This window comes from Centroberyx gerrardi, chromosome 24, assembly GCF_048128805.1.
Source record: "Centroberyx gerrardi isolate f3 chromosome 24, fCenGer3.hap1.cur.20231027, whole genome shotgun sequence".
NCBI lineage: Eukaryota > Metazoa > Chordata > Actinopteri > Beryciformes > Berycidae > Centroberyx > Centroberyx gerrardi.
Genome location: NC_136020.1, coordinates 10,796,979 through 10,821,741, shown reverse-complemented (window position 1 = coordinate 10,821,741; position 24,763 = coordinate 10,796,979). Strand labels below are relative to the sequence as shown.

The following is a 24,763-nucleotide window of genomic DNA, read 5'->3' as shown; positions in this document are numbered from 1 at the left end:
GAGAGACAGAGAATTCCAGGGAGGGGACAATGCAAACAACAATGCATTTGGTACCACTGGTTTCTTCATTAACTAGCTATATCTATATGGATAAATAGGTGTGTGTGTGTGTGTGTGTGTGTGTGTGTATGTAGGTGTGTGTAGGTGGTGCTGACGGGGGGCGGGGGATTCTGTCTTGATGGTGGGGTGCCTAGAGATTTTAATCTTATTAACAGCCCTTCCGCTGTTTGGCAAATGGCTTTCCAACCGCCTGGGTAATGAAGTGTTTGGAAGTGTTTGGCTGTTTTCAGCACATACTTACATTACACAGACAGAAACACACACACATACACACACACACACACACACACACTCACTTACACTTTCTCTCTCTGAACCAACCCTCTCTCCCCCTCCCCTTTGTACTGAACAGAGGCTTGCAGATTGCCAGGTGTCCTCACCACCCTTTGACATGCACACACACACACACATGCACACACACACACACACACACACACACACACCAACAAGCAGGCGACACACCAGCACATTGTTTGGCAGTGGATACTCCTTTTCTATTGCGATATTGGATCCTACCTAATAGGAACAACAAACTGCACAGTGGATTTCGTACCCAATCATCAATTATAAATGGGCCCTATAGCAGATCCTTTTCAAAGGTAACCTGTGTAGGATTTTCCCTAAATATATCATTGCTAAGTGAATTATAGTTGCTATTATATTAGTGCTGTGTTTTATAGCTCCTATAAAGTACTTTTTATTCGCTCCTGGCTACATCAACAGGCCGATTCCAAATTTTACCAGGCGCTTTCACCAGCCAAATCATTTTTTTTTTTTTGAACAGAGAAGAATGTCCAAACAGTGGTTGGTACCTGTCAAAGTGGCCACAGTCATCATTTCAGCCATCAGCAGGCATATTTGCGGTTGATTTACCCTGTGCATAAGTCACCAGTTGATCAGAAGGGTTCCTTTTTTAGATTTGGAATGTGTCATGGCAAATAATTTCAACAATATATCAAAATCTCATATATAGCTACTTAGCATGCATCTGCATAGCTTCAAAACAACTGTTAAACCTACAAAGCCACTTTAAAAAGTACAAATGGAAATAGTCCCAGCTAGACAGGTGCACTTTCTACTCTTGTTTATTGCTCTCTTTCAAATCAACATGTTTTTCCTCTGCTATCCTGCTTCCCTTTGAGAGTCACGGATGGATATTTGAAAGAGGGAAGCCTTCTGTTCAAAGCTCCCTCTCTCAACAAAAGAAACGAGCGAGTGTGTTTTGGTCGTGTGTGGTTTTCCCATTAGATCATATAACGAGGTGAATTTGCCTCAAGCGTGCAGTTAATCGCTGGGTGTGGGGAATGAAATGGGAATGCTTTAGAGTTGGTGTTTTGCTGTGTTTGTGAGGTGAATGTGCTAACGCTCAAACACACACTGCACACACACACACACACACACACGCAAACAAGCGGATACAAAAGCAGACACACACATCCAGAGGCACCGACATTTACAGACACCTATCAGAAGGGAAGACAAACACACCGATACACACACACACTTACATACACAAACACACCGCACATTTCATTATGAGATAAAAGCACAAGCGGGACCCATCTTTTTAAGCAGGTTCTTTCCTGGCTGCCGTCATGCCCACGGTGAAGGAGTGAACCAATGTGACCCCTCATCAATATTGACAAGCTCATTCGTGAAATGAGCTTAGGAATGAAAAAATGAACAAGACCTTGGAGAGAAATTGAGAGCGGGATGGAGAGTGAGCGAGAATGCAAATGCACCCGTGACCAAGGGCATTACTTGTCAAGGAAAGAGGAAAATATTAAAACAGATATTGTGCACTTCAGTTCCTCACTCATCTCTTTATGTGTCTTCATCACTCTCTCCCTCGCTCTTACTTTGTATCTCTCTCTGTCTCCCTCTCATTCATTCTATCATTCCTTTTACGCTTTCCACCTCTATCTCTGCCGTTGTATCTCCAGAATGACAGCACATAAAACACCGTGCTCATTAACGCCTCGTTAGCATCTAAAATAATCACCTTGAGAAGGGAATGGGTCTTGGATGGGTGGTGGAGCTAAACAAATGAGATAAGAATAGCTTTTCTTATGAAGGTGTCTTTTTTCCTGCACCACATTAGAAATCACTAAAGATTTGTATCTGTGTGCTTTCCACTTCCTCTGGCACAATAGAGAGCTTTTCCAGGCGTAACCCTCTCTTCCTCCATATGCTTTGATGGACAGAAATATAAATCACTCTTTTTCTCCTTTGTCACAAAAAGAGGGATTTAAAAACAGGTGGACTTAAGATTTTTCCAGCCACACCACCTTTCTTTAGCCTAACAATGTGAGGGACTGCGATTATCTCTCTCCACTGAACTGCTGCACTCACAAAGCAGCAGGAGCCGCTATTGTTGAGTGACTGGCATCTGCCCTTGGCCAAGGTGGCCAATTTATGCTAGTAAAGGAAGTTTCTTTAGTCTAGAAGGAGAAATGTTGGAGCTGAGACTACTTCAGCCCAGGACCCAAACTGAGAATATTCAGTGTCACCCGCAGACACAGGCTCATTAAAATATATTGCTACTCTTGTCATACGGGGCCCATAAGAAACAGCCTCACTCATTGTTAAAGAAACACTGTGCCGAAGGGAAAGTGAGAAAAGTGCTAAGTACTGTTTTTTAAAAAAATGCAAAATTTTTATGTTCTTGATAATCTCTGTTCTTTTGTAATTTAAAACATACTTTTCATAGTATGTATGTGTGTGTGTGTGTGTGTGTGTGTGTCTTTGTCTGCTGTCCTCTTACTCTCCCTCCCTCCACCATTATGGAAGCGTAACATTCAGTATATCTTAAGTGAATGGGATTTCTCCTGTAGCCAGGGGCAGACCAGGGACTGAATCTGTCTTAGTGTGTGTGCCAGTGTGGTGGTGTGTGTGTTAGATAGCATAGTTGTGGCCTACAAAAGCCCTCAAACACACACTCTCCAAGGTATTTGACCTGTTTAGCCCCCAAGCAGAGAAAAATAGTCTGCCCTGCATCGCGGCACTCCCCAGTGCATTACTTCCAGCTCCATACCAAGCAGCACTTTGTGCACAGAAGTGTGTGAATTGCGTGTATGAGGTTGAGGTTGTATGAGGTTACCGTCCTACTAGAATCCATATGTATTGCAATTCACCGTGTGCTCCTCTGTGAGTTGATGCTAACGATTTGTATTTCCATCCTGTGCTCACATACACACGGGGGCCGCAACTACACATCCAGTTAAACAGAAGAAACGCAGACAGCGTACATGAAAGTAAACACACACACATACGTGTGCCGCACATTCCCTCTACCCCACCTGTGTCTGGTGTATCTGACCTTTATGCCTCATGTGTCAGTCAGCATTGGAAGTATGCGTGATACACCGCCACCTGCTCTCCCTTTGCTCTTCTTCTCTATCAGTATGCACTTCATGGTCTTTCCTCTCTTTTTCAAATGTCCCATTGTGGTTTTAGGTCCTGGTTAAGGACCTATTAATTCTACTCACAGCCCTTTTCTCTTTTGGCTCTGTCAGCATTGTTTCATTAAAACTGTCTCAGTAGTTGGTAGACAGTGGATGTTTTCTCTCTTTTCCCTCAGCTCTCTGTGCTGGCAGGGTGAGGTCCTCGCAGCCCTTTCTCACAAAACTGGGCTTGACAGCAACAGTAGTTAGTTTGGCTTTTGTGTTTCCCCTTTGTTGTTTTTGCTCCATCAGATGTTGCACTGGAATAATGCAAGACCAAGTGTTGTTAACTCTCTAACTCTCTCTCCCTTTCTTTCTTTTTCTTCATTCTGTCCTTTTCTCTACTGTCTGCTGCCCCCTCCCTATTTCTTTTCTTATTTCTTCCATTTTCTCTATATAAACCCCCCACACATCATCCAACCCCTTTCTCTTCTCTCTCTTCTATCCTCCCACCCCTCCATCCAGGCAGTACTATGAGATGCTGTACAACACGGCGGACGAGCTGCTGAACCTGGTGGTGGACCAGGGAGTCCGCTACACGGAGCTGGAGTACATCAACGCCCTGTCCCTCCTCCAGCGCAGCCAGACGGGCGTGGGGGACCTGGGCACCCAAAACACCCGCCTGCAGAGGCTGAAGGAGATCATCTGCGAGCAGGCCGCCATCAAACAGGCCACCAAGGACAAGAAGATCACCACCGTGTGACGATGTGATGTGGGGGGTTCAGAGACGGGGTTCAGAGGGGTTACTGATGAAAAGGGATAGCAGTGTGTTCCAGACTTGGCTCATTATAGTGTGTGAAATCTATATATGTCTATCACTGAGATTTAATTGGCAAGTGAAGTCACAAAATTCCCTAACCAGCCAATACATCCACTTCTTCAGCTAACACTACATCACGTGGAGAAACCAATTGAATGGTCAGTAAGTAGTGTCCATCTCAGTTCGGCAGACTAATGGATTTCAAATTCTTATTGATTAAGGTCTGGAACTGAATTTTCCTCTACTATGTAAACGGTCAGATGGCGCTATCCACACTAACAACATTTGCAACTTATTAGAAGTTGTCATTGTCATATGGTAAACTATACTGTCAATTCTCTCTTTTTAGAAGACACACAAATGCAACACATACACACACACTCACACGCACACACACACACACGCACACACACACGCAGTGAGTCAAACAATCCACCACTCATCCCGACTTCAGCTCCAGATAAAAGGCAACTGTCTTGGACACCCACCCCAACTTGGGCCCCATCTCATCTCATTTCCCTGTTAGATCTAAACTGCTGCTCTCAATTACACTGTCTATCTCTCCTCTCCTGGCTGCCCCATGGGCCCACTGACTCTGTCTGCAATAACAGATGCCAGATTACACTGTCTGAATGAGGCCGCATCTTCTGCCTGCCGCCAATTTGGGTTTGTCCCCAAAGATTCCCCTAGCTTAGATTTGTCTCATATCTAACGGCTGTTAAATGGTCTGTTTATCTGTCATTTTTTTCTCATAGTTTGTGCAGTAAACTTATGGGGCTAATGTGGGAAGTTGTCAGTTAATATAACATGTTTTATAAATTGGATGAAAGAGACAGACTCGGTAATAAAGATTTTTTGCTGAACTTTTAGTACAGCATTTCACCTAAAGCCACTGTACCATCACCTAAAGCTACTTTTTCCATTCCTCTCTCAAACTAGAACAAGGTATATTTCAACTGTAATGTTTCATGGAGCGGCACACCACAGTGGAATGACCTGTGTGTGTTGTGTTGAGGCTAGTGCGTGGGAATACAGTTCATCAGTCATACCAGCTCAATAAACTGAAATTGATGCGGCTGTGAATCTTTTTTCTGTCCTCCCCACTACATGTGCTGAAAACTTAAATTTGAGGTCTTCTAAACTGAACTGAACACACAGACGCTCAAGAGACGGTCACAAATCATTCGTCTCCCCGCACCCCTCCGTGTTTTTAGTTCATTAACTCGGGAGAGAAGTACTTAACGAGAGAAGGAGAGGGGAAAGAGAGCCTTGTCAATACAGCGGGCCCAGCGCTGGTCTCCCGGAAGCCCACAGAGCAATCCATCATAATGACACATAGGCTGGGATCGATGGGAAAACAACCATGGAGCTGCTGAGGGGTTCGCCTGCCGCTCTGAAACGTACACTTAGTGTAAAGTTAAAATCTGCTCATTCAGCTGTTCAGTTCAGAGCTACTTCTGTAATATTATACATGGGAAACTTAAATACAAAGTTACAGACTATACCATGTCACACACACACATACTCTATTGTCACACAAATATAAATATATACGTCTCCTGCTGTTCATGCCCCTGACTCATGGATAAAATATGTGAAATGTGATAAAGGTCCATCATTTAAGTGGAGGTTAAATTCAGCACACACTTTTTTTTTTTTTGCTTTGTTATAAACGTGATTATTTTGCACATAAATGTGTCTGATGAGTGTCATTTTGATTTTTCAAGAAAGAATGTATTGAATTCAATTCAAGTCAAAGTGTGACAATTGCAAAGAAGTTTTCAGATCCTCATTCTTCCTCTGGTTGTTCATCATTCTCATAAATGCTTTGAATTTGTCACTACGCTAAATTAAGGACAGATGATTTGCCAATGCGTACACTAATCTTGCTGAAAAAAATAAACAATCCAAATCCCAGTTTTGTCTGAGTCTCTTCTGTATTTTGCATAATGACTGTGCCAGTGTATATTTTATCATTTTGTCTTGTGTGATTACAAAACAAAGACATATTTTCCATTGGAAAATTACAGCTGACAAGAATTCATGTACACAAAAACCCTCTGCCACACATGCCAACATAGTCTGTCAACGGTCTGATGCACCATAGATGTTATCTGGGTTGTACACTAACTCAGACTGAGTGTATCATATCATATCAATGAGACACATCCAAAACCAACACCTGAGGAATGTACTTCACCTGTCAGGTGTCATGTGTTGTGTGACATTTTGACGCATGAAGCGCTAAAGCACTGCATAATGGGATCAGAAAAATAAACACAGACAACATTCCACAAGAAAGGCATTCTTTTCTGTGTTGGCGTGGGCCTATATCCATGTTTATTGGACACTTGTTGGCATGGTTTTATGAGGCCCCAACTAATACTCAATGTGACACTCCCAAACCCTGTTATGAAGTCTGAATGTGTAACTGGATAGAGAACACAGCACCCCTGGCTACCTCCCTCAATGTGCAAAAGCCTGGCATGCTGTCAGTCAGCAAGATAACTACAAGTCCCACAGTTCATTTCATCTCACGCTCGCCTCATCGTTGCCTAGCGACGTGGGGGACGCTTCAAGCTAAAAGCTAGCTAGCGCGCTTGTACACAAATGTTTTGAATATTTTTTCGGACTAAATTCTCTTTTTTGACTGCTTATCAAATCAGTAAGCATCCTTTGTCTTCCACCTCGACGTTTTCAGCAGGAAATAATGAAGGAAACGAGTCCACGGTTTCCTTCAGTGTCGCCTACTGCTGGCTGCAGTCCCCCAGGGTCACTGACTGACAACACTCCCTTTGCAGAGGCTTCAACCTGTGTGGAAGAAGGAAACAGGGAGATGGAGGTAAGCATGACAGCTTAGCCAGTGAAAGTTTACCTATGCAGGGTGTCTGTAGAGTCCTTAAAATACTTTAAATTGATTTATATAAAGTCAAGGCCTCAAAAGGTTTTAAATACGGCCACATTTTGCGTTTGAGTCTTAAATACCATGTTCCAGAGCTAGCTTACCCCTTTCTCGGTGCATTAACGCTAACTAACTTAATATACTCCCTTTCTAGTGAGACATTTCCCTGGTTTCGCAAACGCATATTTAACTGCTTTTTTTTACACTTCGGGCTAATTTTTGGGGGGTGAAAATGCTTTAAAATGTAATTTGAACTGGCATTACAAGTCTTATAGTCCGCCAAAATCTTGCTGAAACCTGTATTTCACTCTATTTGATAAATGATCTTACTGTGATAAATATGTGATTTCCTTGACTGTTAACTGTTGTCATGGAGCAGCAGTATAATGTGTGTGTTATTGTTGTGAGGATCATTGATGTTCTCCTTTGGTCTCTTTGACCATGAAAATGCTGTAAGGAGAGTGATTCAGTAGAGCCAGAGCACTTGAACGTATCCATTCATTGAACAACTTTCATATTTATTCCACATGCAACAGGTAAAGCAGGTAACCTTGTACAAGAGGTCTGTGGAGATAAAGCAGCACTGCAAGGTCACATTGCTATTATCATTGATAATTAGAAATTTGTAATGGCAGCCTAGTCGCTGTAACATAAAAGAATGTGTCTGTGCATCCTCAGCATAATCTGTGTGTGTATCTATGTGCTTGCTTGCGTGCGTGTGTGTGTGTGCTTGTAGGGGCAGGAAGCTGTGAGCGCCATGCCATGCTTGTAGTGGCCTCATTCCATGTGCCTTGCAGACAAACTCTTTAAATTGTGTAATCACACTTTTATTGCAGGAAAGCTACTACACTGTTGTAAAAGCTGCAAGGGCTAAAGACAATAGCTTCACTGTTCTATTACTGTACCATGTATACAAAAATCCTGAGTCACCCTGAACTGTATTTCTCTATGGTAACAGAAGGATGGTGTTTTAACTGCAGAGGTGGTGTCCAGCTGCCTATCTAACCTTGGAAGCTTTGGTACTGGACTGCAGCACTACTACCAGTACCTCTCAGTGCCCGTAAGACACACACATATACACACAAACACACACCACGCGCATCTGGCATTATGGCTTAAAAGCATAATGTTTGCTATCTGATTTACCAAGACAAAGCAATCCCAGACAAATTGGTTTACCTAATGATTGTGTCATATTGTATTGCACTTAAGTCAGGCTATTCCCTTTGCAATTTCATTTTGTGACAAATTTAATTCAGCCAAGGTTGTGTTTTTGTTTACCCCAGGGTCACAATCTGAGCGATGTCTCCATTTTATGCAATTATGTCCATGTCCAAAAGCTTGAGCTGCCACACAACAAAATCAAAGGTAAGCCTTCTAATGTTCAAATGATAGGCTATGCCTTTACAAACAGCTGCTATTATAGGCTTTTTTGTTTATATCAGCCTGTGACCATATTACTAACAGATTGTCGAAGATATGCACTTTATTGGTGCTATTAAGAACTCATTTATTTTAATTTGAATGATAAGGTGAATGATATGATTTGAATGATTTTACTTTGATGTTGCCGTCTTTCCCCTCTGATCAACCCAACTCCCTTAACGTTTGTCAACTGATAGATTTATCCTGTGTGAGCCACATGCTCTACCTCATCATCCTGGATGCTTCCCACAATGAACTCTCCGACTTCTTTGGATTCCAGCCACCCAAGAACCTGAAGGTAACGAAGGACCTTGGGCTGACAGGATAAGACAATGTTTGATTGGTGGCTTGGGTTTTACTGTATAGGGCTATTCCCATAAGATAGGCCTGGATTTCCATAGCCCATCTGTAGTCGCTTTGAATATGCTTAGAAGGCATTAACTGTCCTTGGATGACAATGAACTTTACCAGTTTCAAAAATCTTTCCCTTACTCTATGGATTTTGTTGAAGAAATGCTTCAAGTTAGATTCTTGACAATGTGGCTTTCACGACTTATGTTTATGCCATGGTTATGCTAATCTGTGGCTTTTTTCAGGAGGTCAATTTCTCCCACAACCATATGACAAAAATGAAGGATTTGTCAGCCTTTTCATCTCTTTGTAAACTGGAACTGGACTGTATCCTTATTGAGAAACAGTTGAATTCATCCATGTCCACACACACTTCCTCTATCTGTCTTTCTTTCTCTTTCTCTCTCTCTCTTTCTCTGTTAATCACACACTCTCTCTTACTCACAAAACTAAAGAGTCTTTCCAAAACCCTATGTATACATTTTAGAAAGAAATCATTATCTTAACTTTGTCATTCTATACCTTTTAAATATATAAGATATTGACTGTAAAATTGTTACCATCTTGTCAGCCAAGAACATAAGTTACCCACTATCATTCAAAAGCACCTTGATTCATCTTGATTTTGGACTATCAATCATTTTGTAAGAGTAGGCATCACTTTTTTCAAATGGTAGATATCTCGTTTTGGAACAAAGCTCTTCATATATTCCTGTCTTTTTCCCTTGTGTATCATTCTTAACGTGTCCATACCTGGCCTCAGACAACAGCTTCAGCGAGATCAGTGGTCTTGAGCAGTGTTGCAGCCTCACCCATCTCAGCCTGGCTTACAACAAGATCTCCAAGATCAGCGGCCTGGACAAACTGCCTCTCATAGACCTCTGCCTTGTAGGTCCTCCTCTTGTGTGTTATTTCACATTTGGTCCGAGCACAAACTGTCACACATATGCACACACGCATGCATACAAACACAGACTTATAAACATGCATGTTAAACATGCAGCTCAGTTGTTTTCCATTCACCTTGCTGTATGCTTGCCATCGCTTGGCAGTTGACATACTTCCATTTACGGTATGTCATCACTTTTCAAGATGTTGTTCCTCCATGTGTTGACTGGTATCTACACACATAGAGTTGTTGTTTCTCATTCCCTGTCTTTCATCTCCTGTAAGCTCGATTTCACCTGTCTGTTTCTTTCTCTATTCTCTCCTTTCCTCTGTCTTTCTCTCTGTTTATGTCTCTTTTCTTGGCCTCGTTTTTACATTCAGTAAAACCCTGGCCTCCTGTTCTGGAATCACCATATGGCCCAACAGCAGGCCTCTCTCACTTTCTCTCTCTCTCTGTCCCGCTTTCTCTCTCTCTCTCTCTCTCTCTCTCTCTCTCTCTCTCTCTCTCTCTCTGTCCCTCCCTTGCTTTTGTGTGTGTGTGTGTGTGTGTGTGTAAGTGCGGCGCGCATGCGTGTATTGTCCTTTATCAGTGTTTCCTCGTTGTCAGCAGCCATCAGTCTGGCTGTGTCCTCCGCTGTCTGTAGCTTTGCTTTGGGACCAGCTGCCGGCGTTTGAGTGAGCCTGGAAGTAGTTCAACACACACGCACACACACACACACACACACTCATGCACACCTTGTCCATCCAACATCCATCTAATCCCATCCCTAACCCCTCTTGCTCGCATGCTGCCTCCCCAAACAGCATGCCCCTGTCAGCCAGTCTGTTTCCCAGCCCATCACACCGCAGCCCCAGAGCTTCAAGGGACCGGCGCGGTCACCCTCCCCCGCTGACGGCAGCCCTCTGCCAGGCAACGTGCTTGGCGAGAGCAGGGTGAGGTGTAGCCAGAGGCCGGGATAACAACCTTAGTCAGTGAAAGGGAGTGAGAGGGAGGCTGGGGACCCTGGCAGGGGAGGGGAGCCTGGGTCTGGTTCTTTAGCAGGTTAGCATGCTGCGCTAGCACCTCGCCAGCTGTTGGGCTGTCAGTCCTCACCTGTCAGGATTTAGCAGAGAGGAGCAGGCCTGCCACTCATCCCAGCACTGAGGGGGAAGAAGGTGGAGGCAGGCACCCCGCAGCTCGACCGGGGGACACTCAGTTAATTTTGATTAGTGGAACTGAAGATTGTGGAAGAGGAGGGAGAGAAGAACTAGCAGTTGGAAGCCTCTTGTGAGACAGACTGCTGCTGTTTGTGTGTGCGTGTGCAAGTGTGTGTGTGTGTGTGTGTGTGTGTGTGTGTGTGTGTGTGCAAATATGTTTGTACTTGTCTGCTTACTTGTGTCCTCAGTAACGGTCTGATCATTCCTCCCTGTCCAGAGGGGGAACCAGCTGGAGAGGATTGAAGGGTTGGAGAACCTGAGGAGCCTGCAGGTTCTGGACTTGTCTCTGAACCGCATCACCAGTCTGTCCGGCCTCCAGAACCTCCACCTATTGGGCTCCATCAACCTGGAGAACAACCTGGTACTGATCAGGAACCATTTTTAGAAAGTATCTTAGAATTGGTTTACAGCAGATTTATGTTTATCCAAACCCTTCCAGAAATTGAGGTCATCTGTAAGAATTAAATGCCAAGGTGAATTTAAATTTGGGCGTAAAACTTACTGAAAACGAAGGAAATAGCCTGCATATGCATTTTGACATCAAACATCATTTTGACATCATTTTTTTATGATATTGCATATATTGCTAATTTCATAGGCATTTAGCTGACACTCTTATCCAGTCAATCTGTTTAGCACTAGGCCATCCTGCTGCTCATTATGTTGCTGTTGTGTAAACGGGTTCTGGTTCAGGTAAATGCGTTATACTGTTATACTGTGCATATGTAGGATCACTGGTCTTGTTCTAAAATACCTTTTTCATATTGGCCCAGAACTTTACCACAAAATGATGAGGTACACCGCCAACCGGTTTTATAGCTAGAAATAATATTTAATAGTAATACATTGCATCAGCAAACAATGATTCTACTGAATGAATTTATGTTCATGTTTCACTGATTTCAGATTAGTGAAATTAAGGAGTGCACACACATCCATGATCTATTCCTGCTGAGGGACCTCAATCTGCAGGGAAACCCAGTGCAGGTAACCCAATCCTACTGACCACAGACTGTTACTATTATGGGAACATTCACTGTACGCATGCATACTGCAGCTAGCCTGTAAGCCCTGGGCCTTATATGATGGTCTATCTGTATTGCTTCTTAAGGTTTATGCTATTTTACCCAGGCAGCTGTGTATACTGTATTAAGTTGAACAACGGAGGAAAATGTCCTTCAAGTAAAATGAGCTCCATCACTGGGTGATCCACAACCTAATGTTGATGTAATGTATGCTATATTAATGTGATTGGTAGGAGCAGCCAGATTACAGACTGTCAATCATCTTCCTCCTCCAACACCTGACTAGACTGGACCAGGAGAAAGTCACTGCCAAGGAGAAGGTATGAATACACATAATATCTTTCACAAGGTAAACTATCTTGACTGGACATCAGCACAAACAACAGCTTATCAAGGCACATTATTTTCATGTTCAATCAGGATATTAGTCTATTCCCTTTTGTCCAGGGCTAGAATGAATGCCACCAACTTAATGTAGCTGTCATATTCTCCTTGGATGTGGGGTGGCGTATGACCCCAAGTTATTGACCTTAAATCCCAGGTGTCATCAGTGAACAAGTATGACCCTCCTCTGGATGTGGTGGCAGCCACGGATCACATGACCCACCTGGTGTATCAGCTGATGCAGCCCCAGGTCCTCTATGATAGGTTGGTATAAATATATTGTTAAATATCGTCACTTCTGATTGGTCCAGTGCCCCGTATCTCAAAAACATGTTAGTGGTAAGATCTTTGTTCCATTGCATTAGTGATTTAGTGTGTCATATTGGATCTTGAGTTGAAAGTTGACTTTTTTGACTGAAGACCACCTTGTGACTTGAGTCAAGGTGACATAATCTCAACTCAGGAAGAAAAAGGACAAAAGAAAATAAAGGCAAAAGATTGTCTGAGGTGAGATGCTGAAATGCTGTTTGGGAAGTGGGCCAAGGGATCTTAATATGGATGTTTACAAGCAATCACAATGTGAGGATTAGTCATAATCAAGCGCCCTCTGTAAAATAACCAACCAAGAATGTGGTTTTCAGACATAAGCCACATTTTATCTGCAGTGTTTCTATGTTGCTCATATTATCTACCACCTAAAAGAAAAAAAAATGAGTTAATGCATCAGCACTTTTTTGGAAAACATCCATCATCAGCAAATAAAATGCTGCAGCTACAATCAATTCACCATTCTACACTATGCTTCTTAGAGAGAGCACATCCATATTGCCCATAAGGCTCCCGTCTGTATTGACTGTACTGTAGGAGTGGCTGACAAGCATGGAGAAGCTTGTGCTCTGGTTTCATGCTTTATTGTAATAACTAAGTCTTACTCATCTGAGAGAGAGAAGCTAAAAACTTACTGCTAAACTAATCAGAAACCTGTGTGTATGTGTGAGTGTGTGTGCGTACATTTGTCTCTGTGTGTGTTTGTTTGTGTGTGTGTGTGTGTGTGTGTGTGTCCTAGCAGTACCCTGCCCAGTATAGACTCTCCCTATCCTATGCTGGTGCTGACCGGTCCTCAAGCCTGTGGGAAGAGAGAGCTGGCCCACAAACTCTGTCACGAGTTCAGCGAATACTTCGCCTACGGGTCAGTCTCATACTTTTGGTACATATAACATCAGTCACATGCCTGGTGCTCAGAGGTGGTGTCAATTAAAGTTAGTCAGGTCACTTCAAAATTATAACGTAACTTCCTAAATTGATTGAATTGAAAGTGCAGCCACTCTCAACATTTGAGTTCTTTAAGTAAATGGCCACCTGTTTGCATTACAGGACATATTGGTGTAGCCATAGTGGTATGATGAGTAAAATAATGCCTCATATCAGCTGGCTCTTTTGTGGCTTTTACATTCTGCATTAGCAAGATCCAGTGTGGGAGTCTGGCAAAAAGAAACATCAGTGTATAGTGATAAACGAGCCCACAGACAATTTTCAGTTCTGACCTAAAATGTTCTTAAGCTGTATTATCACAATGATCCTCAATTATCTATCCATCTCCACTGAATATCACTTCCCTTGTCAAGCATATCTTATGTGCTTAAAGTAATCATCTTAAAAAACACACGATAAGTGACCAATAGCATGCTTCCTTATTGAAAGATAGATCCATAGCCCACATACATTAAATATCGTGGCAACACATGCGGCAGTATGAAGGTCAAACTCGCATCTGCTGGTGATGGCATTTCTCTGGCTCTCACCTGGTGGTTGGTTTTACTGTCTGGAACATTCCAGGAGCCCAGGGGGCTTGTCCCGTCTCTTAGCCCCCCTACCGGCCCTCTTTAGTGGTTGCAGGCCCAGGATATTTCAAATACTTAGTCCTCGTAAATTATATGGCTGGATGTGTTACACACTGACCCAGACTCAGGTGTGTGTGTGTGTGTGTGTGTGTGTGTGTGTGTGTGTGTGTGTGTTCCCACAGATCCTGTCACACCACAAGGGGGCCCTACTTTGGAGAGGAGGATGGGAGTGACTACCATTTTGTCAGTGAGGAAGATTTCCAGAACTTGATTCACATGGTGTGTTACTTTGTCATGAAGCTTTCGGTTCATCACTTTGAATTCTACAGAGCCTGGGAGTGGCCGCAGGAGAATAAAATATACATTTCGAGACCACAATTTGATTGTTTTGTGCGCACAATTTCATAATTCATGCAGACAAACTAATTAACACATTCCCACAAGTTAATTAAATGTGCACGTTTTTTAAAACTGCTCGATTTATCTCCTTGAGCAAGTTTCAAACTGATTTAACTCGCCATAATTAGTAGAATTTACTTTATTGTATTGATTTATTTAGTAGTAGTTAGTGTAATTGTCCTGATATCTTCTTGATAAAGATATATTTAGTTGAATGAGGCTTTTGTTAAGGTATACTGGATATATTTGTTGATTAAAGTCTACTTTAGGTAAAAAAACTGAGGATGAGTAATCAAGGCAATACCTACTGAAAACACTTGCCATGCAAGACAATATTACTAGTAAGTAGGTTAATGGGCTCTGCCATCATCAGTATGCAGACTTGAGGGATATTATAGAGCATCGGTCAAGTTATTATGTGCACATGTTTTATATCTATTCACATACTTTTTCTGTAACTCGAGCTCATGTTTTATATACCACGAAATACATCTTCCTTACAGGACGGCCCCTGCCAGGCTCCGTAGATTTCCTATGCGTGATCAGACATCAATTTTTTGTATTTGTGTGAATCGAAAGTAACCGTCTCTCATTCATCACTTCAGCCGTGTTGTCATACTCCTCGAAGATAACAAAAGCATCAAATCTACACTAGTCAAATCAAATATTGTTTAGAGTCAGAAAAATGAGTCCTGGATAGGAGGCCTGAGGTCTGGGGCACGTTTGGTTTCTCTCCCAGCTTGTCCCTCTCTTCAAGCTGCTATTATGTAAGTGTGGTGGGATGATGGATAGAGGTCTGGGTCAGGGAGTGATTTACACAGGCACGGCTTTGATGCTGTATCGATGCCGTTTGTCTGCTCCAACAGAGGAAGTGGATCAGCTTAACTTTACTGTCTATCCCTCCCTCTACTGGATTCATCCATCTGTCTCCTTTGTTGCCAACTTCTTAGACTATCGCTCCTCTCTTTTTCTCCCCTCCTCGCCTTTCCTTCTTACTCAGGTCTTTCTCCTCATGCTCTCATCTCTCCTCTGTCAGCCGTCCTCTTCCCCTCCACTCCCCTCTCCCTCCCTCCCTCGCTCCCCCAGATGTACTGTTCTGTAACTATGTAATCATAACCTCTTGTATCCACTCCTTGTGGCTGTTCTTATACAAAATTAACCCCAATCAGCAGTACTAAGTACTTATTATACTGTTTCACTGGGCCGTAAATACAGGGAAGATTAGCATGCTGTGTCATTTTGGCTGAGTGGTTGCCAAGTCTGGTAATATGGAATCACAAGACAGCAGCCAAACTAAATCTAATATGGTTCTGCCATTCTGTGAGTGACATTGGTAAATGAGAGTTTGAATGCTTTTCTATGACTAATTTAGGTTGGATGATGCACACAAACAAAGCATTTGATGAAACTTAAATTCCTGTTTGACTCAGGTCTGCAGGGGACATCTTGATTTGAAGTATCAAACAGACTTTGTTGGATTTTATTGCCATCAACTGTGGGTCTGCATTCACTATTACTATCCCAAACCAAAGAACAGGTATTACATTTAAGTGTGCATGCTGTATTCCAAGCTGGGATCTGGCCATAGGCTTGTTGAGAGTGATAAATTATGCAGCTCAAATAAAACTGCCCCAGATGAAGGTAGACAAAAGGTCAGGGGTCATGTGTGAGAAGTAACAAAGAGAGGGATTTTTGCCCTGACCACTGGGGTCAAGAGTTCAGCTCGCAGGAAGGGAAGTAACTGAGATTATTAATCTTGTCAGAACAGGCTGGGGTCATATATGTATGTCAAGTATTATGTCCACTTGAGGAGATTAATGTAGCTCATAACAGTGGTAAGATGATGAATACTGTGGTAGTAAAGTGGTCTGTGGCGATGGTACACTAAAAAGTTCTCTCATTATTTCCCCCCCAACTGGAAATTCCCCCTCAGGGTAAGTTTATCCAGACCATGCAGTATGGGGGTCACAGGTACGGCCTGACCAGGGACGCCATAGAGGATGTAGCCAGCGAAGGCCTGGCCTGCTGTGTGCATATGGAGCTAGAGGTGCGTATGGAGAACGCCTATACACAGACTTGCATGTGCAGGCTGGAGTACATCAAGCAGTCACACGTGTGTTTAATAAAATAGAGACTGGCAGAGAGACAGAGAAAGCCAAAGGAAGACAGAGAGATTTTCACCTAGCCACTAACAACCTTCAGTATGCAGTATATGTTACTGTAGATACAGTATAGTATATTATTGCTGTCAGGTGAAAACCTTGTAATTCCAAATTTGGTGATTTTCATGTTTTAACTTAAATTGAAGGACTGCCTGGTTTTCTATAGGCTGAGAAAATTCTACAGCCCTTGAGGTAATGAAACCCTTCCAAAACCAACTGGATAAACTAAAAAATGCATGGCCATCAAACCTGAAAACAAGGCTGTTTTTCTTAATTCCTGAGAAGTTGACTTTTTTGAGATGCAAGGTTTTCACCCAACAGCAGCAATGCATTAGATACGGTATATAACACACAGTACTGTGAAGTAAGCAGGAGACAAGCATTCTTCACAAGGTCCTGAAACAGTCTTAAAATGTTTTAAATTATATTATCTGAACTCTAGTCCTTTCAGCTTAGTCTTTAGTCTTGAGTACAGTTTAATAAAGCATTTTAAGGCTTAAATTCAGTTTTAGAGGTCTAAAAACGTTACATTTATTCTTCCAGTGTGAAAATCATGTTCTTATGGTTCTACAGTTTTGTTCTGCATTCTGAGTGGGATTAAAATGTCTAAAGTGTAACCTCTCAGAGTGACAGACATCCCATTTTCAACCCATGAACCACAGAGTGAAGCTTCCTTCTTCCTTCTCTATAGCTAACCCTCCTCCTCAAAGCCACACTGTTTGTCTGTCCTCCCAGGGTGTGTTAAGTCTGAAGAACAGCTACTTCGAGCCTCGCTACATCCTGCTCATCCCCACCCAGGTGGAACAGTATACCAGCCACCTGAGAAGCCGGGGCCTCTACACCCGTACACAGATAGACACGGCGGTGGCACGTATAGATCTCTATGCGAACACCAACAGGCAGCGGCCGGGCTTCTTCGATAACGTCATCCCCTGTGGTACGGCAAGGCGGCGTTTTGTCATTGAACTGTCATGGCACTGAACTTATCCATTCATGTTGGTTGAGGGCTAAGTTATTGGTTTCAGTGTTGATTGCAGAGCTAAATAATAGCGGTTTATTAGTAGGCAGTTTTAAATTACCCCTCTCAGTGGAGATTCAAATCCAATTTAGTGATTTGCTATTGTTTCATTACGGTACAAGTGTAAATATCCACAATGAAATTACCAACAATCATCCATTTGCATCATATGCAAAGCTCAGGCTTTGCATATGATGCATCTTAGTCGGACAAAGGAATAGGGAATTCATTGTTGCGCCGTGATTGCTCTCTTCACAAGCAATGTGTCATCTTAGTGTCTCACTAAGTCAAAAATACCCCGCCTCCCCCTGGCCAAGAGCACTCTGAGTGTCATCGCTATAGCCACAGATAAATGAGCACACTTCACTCAAACCCGCGCACTACACTTTCAATCCAATTACCACATATATTAAGAGCACATTAGCTGCCGAATGGCTGTGTTTATCATTCCCTCATGAAAGCACTGAGACATGTTAGCTGTTTTCTTAATGAACTGAATGTACAGGGAGCGTGGGTAACTCATCATTTTTATGCACTGCTAGCTAGCACCTCATTATACTGAGGTCATCATCCCCATATCTTTAATTCATTAACATTAGATGGGAGACACGTTGGCTACATTCATGAACCCATTTTTTCTGTGTGTTCTTATGTGTTAATGGGTGTAAATGCTAATGTACGTTTAAGTGCACTCATGTGTTTGGTGGTTGCGTGTGTGTGTGTGTGTGTGTGTGTGTAGATGACCAGGCAGAAGCCTACCAGACACTGAGGCAGGTAGTGAAGGAGTACCTGGGGCTGGAGGAGCAGGCTGAAGGGGACCACAACACCAGAGCCTCCCCAGACCACGCCTCCACAGGTGTGTTCCATCCGAGTGTCTCCTCTCTGTGTTTATGTATGTGTGCTTAAGTGTGTGTGTGTGTGCGTGTGTATGTTGTGACCTTTACATACAGTATTGACATATCTATTTTTCTCTCTCAGCCTCAGGGCATCTGCCAGAGGAGAGGCCAGCTTCGGCCCCGTCTAGCAGGTCAGGATCAGACAGTAAGTTTCGCTCAGCCCCGGCCCTGGACCCATCAGACCCCTCCTACAGAAACTACTGGACCAAGCTCCAGGCACAGCTCAGCCCTCAGAAGAGCCCCGCCGTGAGTAACATTACTTCTGATGAAACATTTATTTGGTAATGCAGCCTGTCAGTGAATGTCAAAAAAAGACATCTCACACATTTGCACTCCTGGACTCCTTCCCACTCTACATATCTTTCTCCCTTTCTCCACCTCACTCCCCTCCTCTTTCTAACCCCCCCCCCATCACCTCCATATTATTCTCCCTCTCCCCTCATCTCCTCTCCTCTTTCTTGCCTGCATTTCTTGCTCCCTTCTCCTGACCTTCCCACTCCTCCTCCTCTACTCCTTCTTGTTCTCTTCGACTCTCTCCCCTCCCTAGGAGCTGGCTTCCATCAGAAGACGTGAGCAGCTGGTGAGAGAGGCTATAGTAGGGAAGAGTCCAGGGGCCTACAGCCAGCTCTTCAAAAGGTGCATAGTAGCATGCACTTCATAGTGCTCCAGTCCTTAATTCGAGTGGGCATTCACCACTAAGCCAAATTACGTGTAATTGGAGCACTTCTCCTAACTGCATTTGAATGGCCTATTTTGGGCTGCTGTTTGACCTTGATGTTGAAGTGGAAGATTATTTGCATCCAACTGTTGGCTAAGAATAGAGGTTTGTGATGTGGTGCTCTCATTTAAGTTAAATTATACCTGTCATCGACTACACTAATATGAATGAAGTAATGAACGGATGAATGAATGATCAAGGAAGATGACAGGTATTGTGCCTATCATCTTCACACACACAATTTGCCAAGTCGAAATTCACCTTCTTCTGGTGGCTGCCCTTGTCAAGGAACGGGGGCTTTAGAGTCTGAGGTCTCATTGTACATCGTGTATGACGAGTACATGCGAACATGTGTGTGTGTGTGTTTGAAATTGCTTTTCCATATCATTTAAACTTGTGAAGAAAAAATAATTTTTCTATGTGTTTTTTTTTTTACCTCAGGTCTGCCCAAACTGCCTCTCAGAATCAGGATCCTGACCCCCATTTATATGAGGACAGCAGGTAAATACACACACACACACACACACACACACACTCACCAATGCTCACAGTCTACCAATGCCCTACCCTAAAAAAGGGTAGTTACCCATTGAAAAGACACATTATTGCCAGACCTGAAGTAAGGAGAGATGGAATTGTATGTGAATAATAGATACAGATGTATTTTGAAGTTGTATTAGGTTTCACTGCATGCAGTATATGGTTTGTAAACTTCAATAGAAATAACATGTTGAGTTATGGTGAGAGCTGTGCAAGGCTTGTTTCCCCACCTTCATGTTAGAATCCACAGGACGTCTAGAAGTTTATTAAAACAGAATCCCAGGCTGAACACTGAGAAGCAGAAAACTGCTTTTGTTGTACTGTTCTTTACCTCCCTGTGCTTGTTTAACAACATATGTTCACTTTTATAGAGCTCATTTTACTGGTATGAGCCATCTGGGGACAAACTTACACACACACACACACATATATATATATACACACACACACACACACACACACACACAGAGAGTTATAGTTACACTGACTCATAAATTCTGATTTATAGCTTTTGCTGCTTTTTAACTCCCCCTGTGTATATTTAAGCTCAATAAACAGGCTTACTGCACAAGTTGGTTGCAAATATGAGTTTAATCAGTTATACATTGATGCAGTCATACATCAAGAAAAGTGTGTTTGTGTGTGCTGTGTGTGCTGTGTGTGCGTGCATGTGCTTGCGTGTGCATGCAAGCACACACAGTATTCCCTCACCTGAACAAATTTATTTCATTACCTTTTCTCAAAAGTAATCTAAAGACATTTAAGATACACTAACACAAACACTGGCTTCATGTTTGTAGAAGTCAAGTTTTACCGAACTTGTCGACAATGTACATGTTCTGTCAAGGCATTGTGAGTGATACATGACCTATAGTATGTGAAGTGAGCATTACTCAGCCCTGCAGTATTTCTATAGAGGATTCCAGACATCTGTGTTGGCCTAGCTTTTATTAGGGATGTGTCTTTACTTGTGTGTCTATCTGACATATTATAACAGAGGAGGCTGTCCTATTTCTCTGATGGGATTTTGGCATAGGCTGTGTGTGTGTGTGTGTGTGTGTGTGTGTGTGTGTATGTGTTTCACCGCAGACATTTGACAGACCATTCTCTATTACTGGTGTCAGCTTCCATCCCACTTTTGTAGCTTAAGTGAGACAACAGACTTGTTTCCTGGCATTGATAATGGGAGGGGTGGTTGGATCACTGTGAAACACGTTGTATCGGGACATAGCCAATATTCATGGCGTGGACAAAATAACAGAAACAACACATGAAAAAGGACTTTAACTTTGAACTAAAACTAAAACACATCTACAGGCAGCTACACAGGAAAGTCATATTAAGATGAATACCAAGTCAAGTATGTGTCAGCTTTCAAAGAGGTCCAGCAATCTCCACTTTTATATGTGAGTTTTTTCAAAGCAACATGAGGCATCTAACAGAGTCCCTAAAGGGCAAAATCGTCAATGTCAGAATTGCAGGCGCAATAAAAACAGCAAAATGATTTCATGTGGCGAGGGAGCAGTCTGTATAATCCCAACCTTGGACAAACTGCACTAGCAAAGAATATGGATGGTTGAAGCAGAGGATAGATGGACAATTAACAGTTTTACCACAGAATTAAATCAACACCTCTGTGACATTCTCAACAAAAACTGTGTGCCGTGAGCTTCACAAAGATCCATACTCTGATGTAAGGAGTACAAAACCGACCACTGAGCAGTGGAAAAAAAAAAAAAAAAAATCTGAATCTTCTGGTCTGAAGAGTTGTCTTTCTTTCTTTTTTTTGTGTGTACCCAGACGGGTTTATGTTCGGAGAAAGCCAAAGGGTTCCTCCAACACACAGTGTCTGTTTCCAACTGTCTAAACATGGTGGTGGATCTGTAATAGTTTGGGCGGCGTTCTCATGGGAGTCATTAGGTCCGATGATTGCTCTGCATGGTTGTATAACGGCCAAGAAATATCAAAGGACTGGAGGCATTCCATCTTGAAAAATGGTCCAATATCCCAAGACACACAGTTCAGGATTTGTACCACAGAGGGATTGAAGCTGTTCTGGAAACAAAGGATGGCCCTACTTCTTATTATGTACTTGATATTCATATATTGTTAGGTGTTTCTGTTATGTTGTCCAGCTTCTGTAGGTCTTTGATACTGAGTGTTAGGGTTGCTATACTGATTGAATTTCTTTTTTATAACACAGCAAAGCCCTAAAGCTTTTTTTCCCATTGTAGTACATGCCTTTTCCCATTTAACGCCACTTCCTCCTTTCGCTTAAGTCTTCATCATCTTCATCACACTTTTGTTCTGAAGGCATGTGAGTAATCAAATGTGTTAGTTAGTGTGTTAGTTTCAATAGAGTTTTGAGGGCATTCAATGGATTCAATGGAGGGAGAGACATTCACACTTGAAGTACAATTGCCCTGTAGCTCAGAAGGAAGGTGTTTTGTGTGGGAAAAAACATATTTTTTATATATATCTATTCCAAAAACACAGGCATTTTAAGGGCAAATATTTAGAAAAAGCCATGGGCGGATGAGTACACTGCATACACAGTGCTGGAGAAATCTAATTTTCAAATCTGTACACCCAGCGGCATGGTCTTTTCGCTTCTCTAGTGTTAAGAAGGGGTGGAGGTGGGAAAAGGGCAGGATAACAGATCTGCATGGGGAAGGATGCCACAAAAATAATACATCAATAGTTCAGTACAGTAGGAAATAAACAGAGTTATCAGAAAATAAAAACTGGTAGACATGAGGTTGGACTAGTGGTTAAAGAGACTGTCCTGTAACTGGAAGGTCCCAAGTTCAATCCTCCAAGAGCTGAAGTGTGTTCACCCCTTTTCTCTTTTGTCATTTAACTGTTTGCCCCTTCACTCAAACTCTTCTCATTCACTCGTCTCCCTCTCTCTTTCTCCCCTTCTTTCATCTCTGGGTTCTCTTCCCTTCTTCAATGCTTCCCCTCTCTCTCCCTGCTTCCACTAGCAGCTCAGATGAGTCCCGTGCCAGTTCGGCCCTGTCTGTGCCCAGCTCAGCAGGGGCCTTCTCCGAGGCCGTCGCCCCAGGCCGAGGCTTAGACCTGGGCTCCGGACCTGCCGTGGAGCCTCTGGATATCTCTGCCCTGGGACACACCCTAGAAACACTCAAAGGTCAGAAATACATTTTTTATGATTATTTTTAGGGCATCTCTGCCAGAAAATATGCATGTAACAAAGGTGACGGTATGCATCTCATCCCACTAGCAACTAGGACATCTGAGAGAGAAAATTCAGTTATTAGTTGCATCATGCCTATCCTTTCCAATGACATGCTTTAAGTTGTTTTTTTCTGTTTTCAAAAAGGCTGTTTTTCTGCTTTTCATGCAAGTCACAGACAGTTGTAGGCCATTGCTACAAACCTCTTACAAATCATTTGAGTCTACACATGACAAATTACCGTCCATAAATCACCAGGACTGTACGTCTGAGCATAATATAGTCAGGTTGACTCTAGTTATTTCTAGTGACCATAGATGTGTTTATATAATGTGTCCATATCCGTGCTTATATCCAGTAAAACGTTTCCCTTTCAGAACAAGTGGAATCGGGCCAGACCCCTGACGCCCCCCGTCCGGACACAGACCAACTCTCTGCAGTCATGACTCCCTCTTCTGGACGCCCTGGATCCAACGCCAAGCCCATCCTGCCCCCCATCCCCTTCGGTCGCAAAACCCCTGTACCACCCAGCCCGGCTCCTTCACCCAGCCCAAACCCACCAGTCTGAGAAGGGAGAAAAGAGGGTGACGAGAGGAACAGAGGGAGGGAAGGCTTGTGAGGTTTTGGGGCATCTGACTAGCTATCTAGCGAAGGTGTAAATATTCACCAGTAGCCTCTACTTTTATGAATAAAGTTTTATTGTAAATCGAGAACATTAACATAGAATGTGACACTGTCTTCTTCTCTATGTGATTGCTCATTCGGGACTTAAATCACGGACTGTGCCTTTAAAATGAAAAGAACATCAAAACATTTTACCTGCAAAAGGAATAACATTAATCGTCAACCACAAACCTGCATATTTGCACCTAACTCACCACAAACTCAAACATGCATAGACTGTGGTGTGATATGCCAATGCCAAACACTTGCGGTTGGATTTCACTGTCGGCACATACCTTCTGCTGTGATCCATTGCTCATGCCACAACACGTCTGGGTCTTTTGCGCTGGTTGTATTGTGTACACATGATAGGTGATGATGTTAATGGCCATATATAAAGATGATTACAGTATAATTATAGACAGAATTGCGCTTGTCCTCTTTACGTAATAACTGGGTGACATACGACGGTACTAGAGGGCAATGTGTGTAACTGTGGCCTAAAGGAGTGTAACGTTGACATGATTCAATAGCCAACGTAGACACTCAGAGACGCACACACATTTTATTGACTAGTATGCCATTCATTACCAAGGCCTCAAGGCCACATGGATTTTTTTTTCTCAATCATTCTGAAATGTGTTCAAGTGTGTTTAAGGAAATAGCACTTTTGCTGTTAGACTAATATGTGCAAGATTCCTGACTACAGAAGATATTTGTTTATCTTGGAAAACTTTCCTTGTCCCCAAAGTACAGAGTACAAGTCTAGTGTTTTATAAATGTAGCATTAACTCCCCTGACAGTGAAGTGGAATTATATTTCCTACTGTTCAGTAATCTCATCAAATTGGATATGCCGTTGACATCTAGATACTGATCTTTTATGTGTAGCGTGCAAC

The 24,763-nt window shown here is 42.7% G+C and overlaps 2 protein-coding genes across 2 annotated transcripts in view; both read left to right on the top strand.

Moving 5' to 3' along the window:
- exoc4 (exocyst complex component 4) overlaps window positions 1-6,173 on the top strand; it is a 125,996-nt gene extending 119,823 nt beyond the window's left edge. The window contains exon 20 of the mRNA XM_071905708.2: window positions 3,969-6,173. Coding sequence (XP_071761809.1) covers window positions 3,969-4,206 — 238 coding nt within the window. The 3' untranslated portion in view covers window positions 4,207-6,173. The remainder of the gene's footprint in view (window positions 1-3,968) is intronic.
- Window positions 6,174-7,099: 926 nt separating this feature from the next.
- Window positions 7,100-23,770, top strand: lrguk (leucine-rich repeats and guanylate kinase domain containing). The gene is made up of 20 exons (XM_078282241.1): window positions 7,100-7,105; window positions 8,124-8,225; window positions 8,452-8,533; window positions 8,788-8,888; window positions 9,187-9,268; window positions 9,705-9,829; window positions 11,244-11,387; window positions 11,933-12,013; window positions 12,285-12,371; window positions 12,593-12,699; window positions 13,502-13,624; window positions 14,459-14,555; window positions 16,609-16,722; window positions 17,573-17,774; window positions 18,595-18,711; window positions 18,834-18,997; window positions 19,299-19,387; window positions 19,911-19,970; window positions 22,994-23,157; window positions 23,580-23,770. The coding sequence occupies exons 1-20, from the start codon at window positions 7,100-7,102 to the stop codon at window positions 23,768-23,770; spliced, it is 2,238 nt and encodes a 745-aa protein (XP_078138367.1).
- Window positions 23,771-24,763: the final 993 nt, after the last annotated feature.

What these genes read in the sequence shown, in the direction of transcription:
- lrguk (XM_078282241.1), top strand. An exon ending in TCAACCTGGAGAACAACCTG is followed by an intron (nt 11,388 to 11,932) that starts GTACTGATCAGG and finishes CACTGATTTCAG; the next exon opens with ATTAGTGAAATTAAGGAGTG. An exon ending in CCCCAGGTCCTCTATGATAG is followed by an intron (nt 12,700 to 13,501) that starts GTTGGTATAAAT and finishes TGTGTGTCCTAG; the next exon opens with CAGTACCCTGCCCAGTATAG.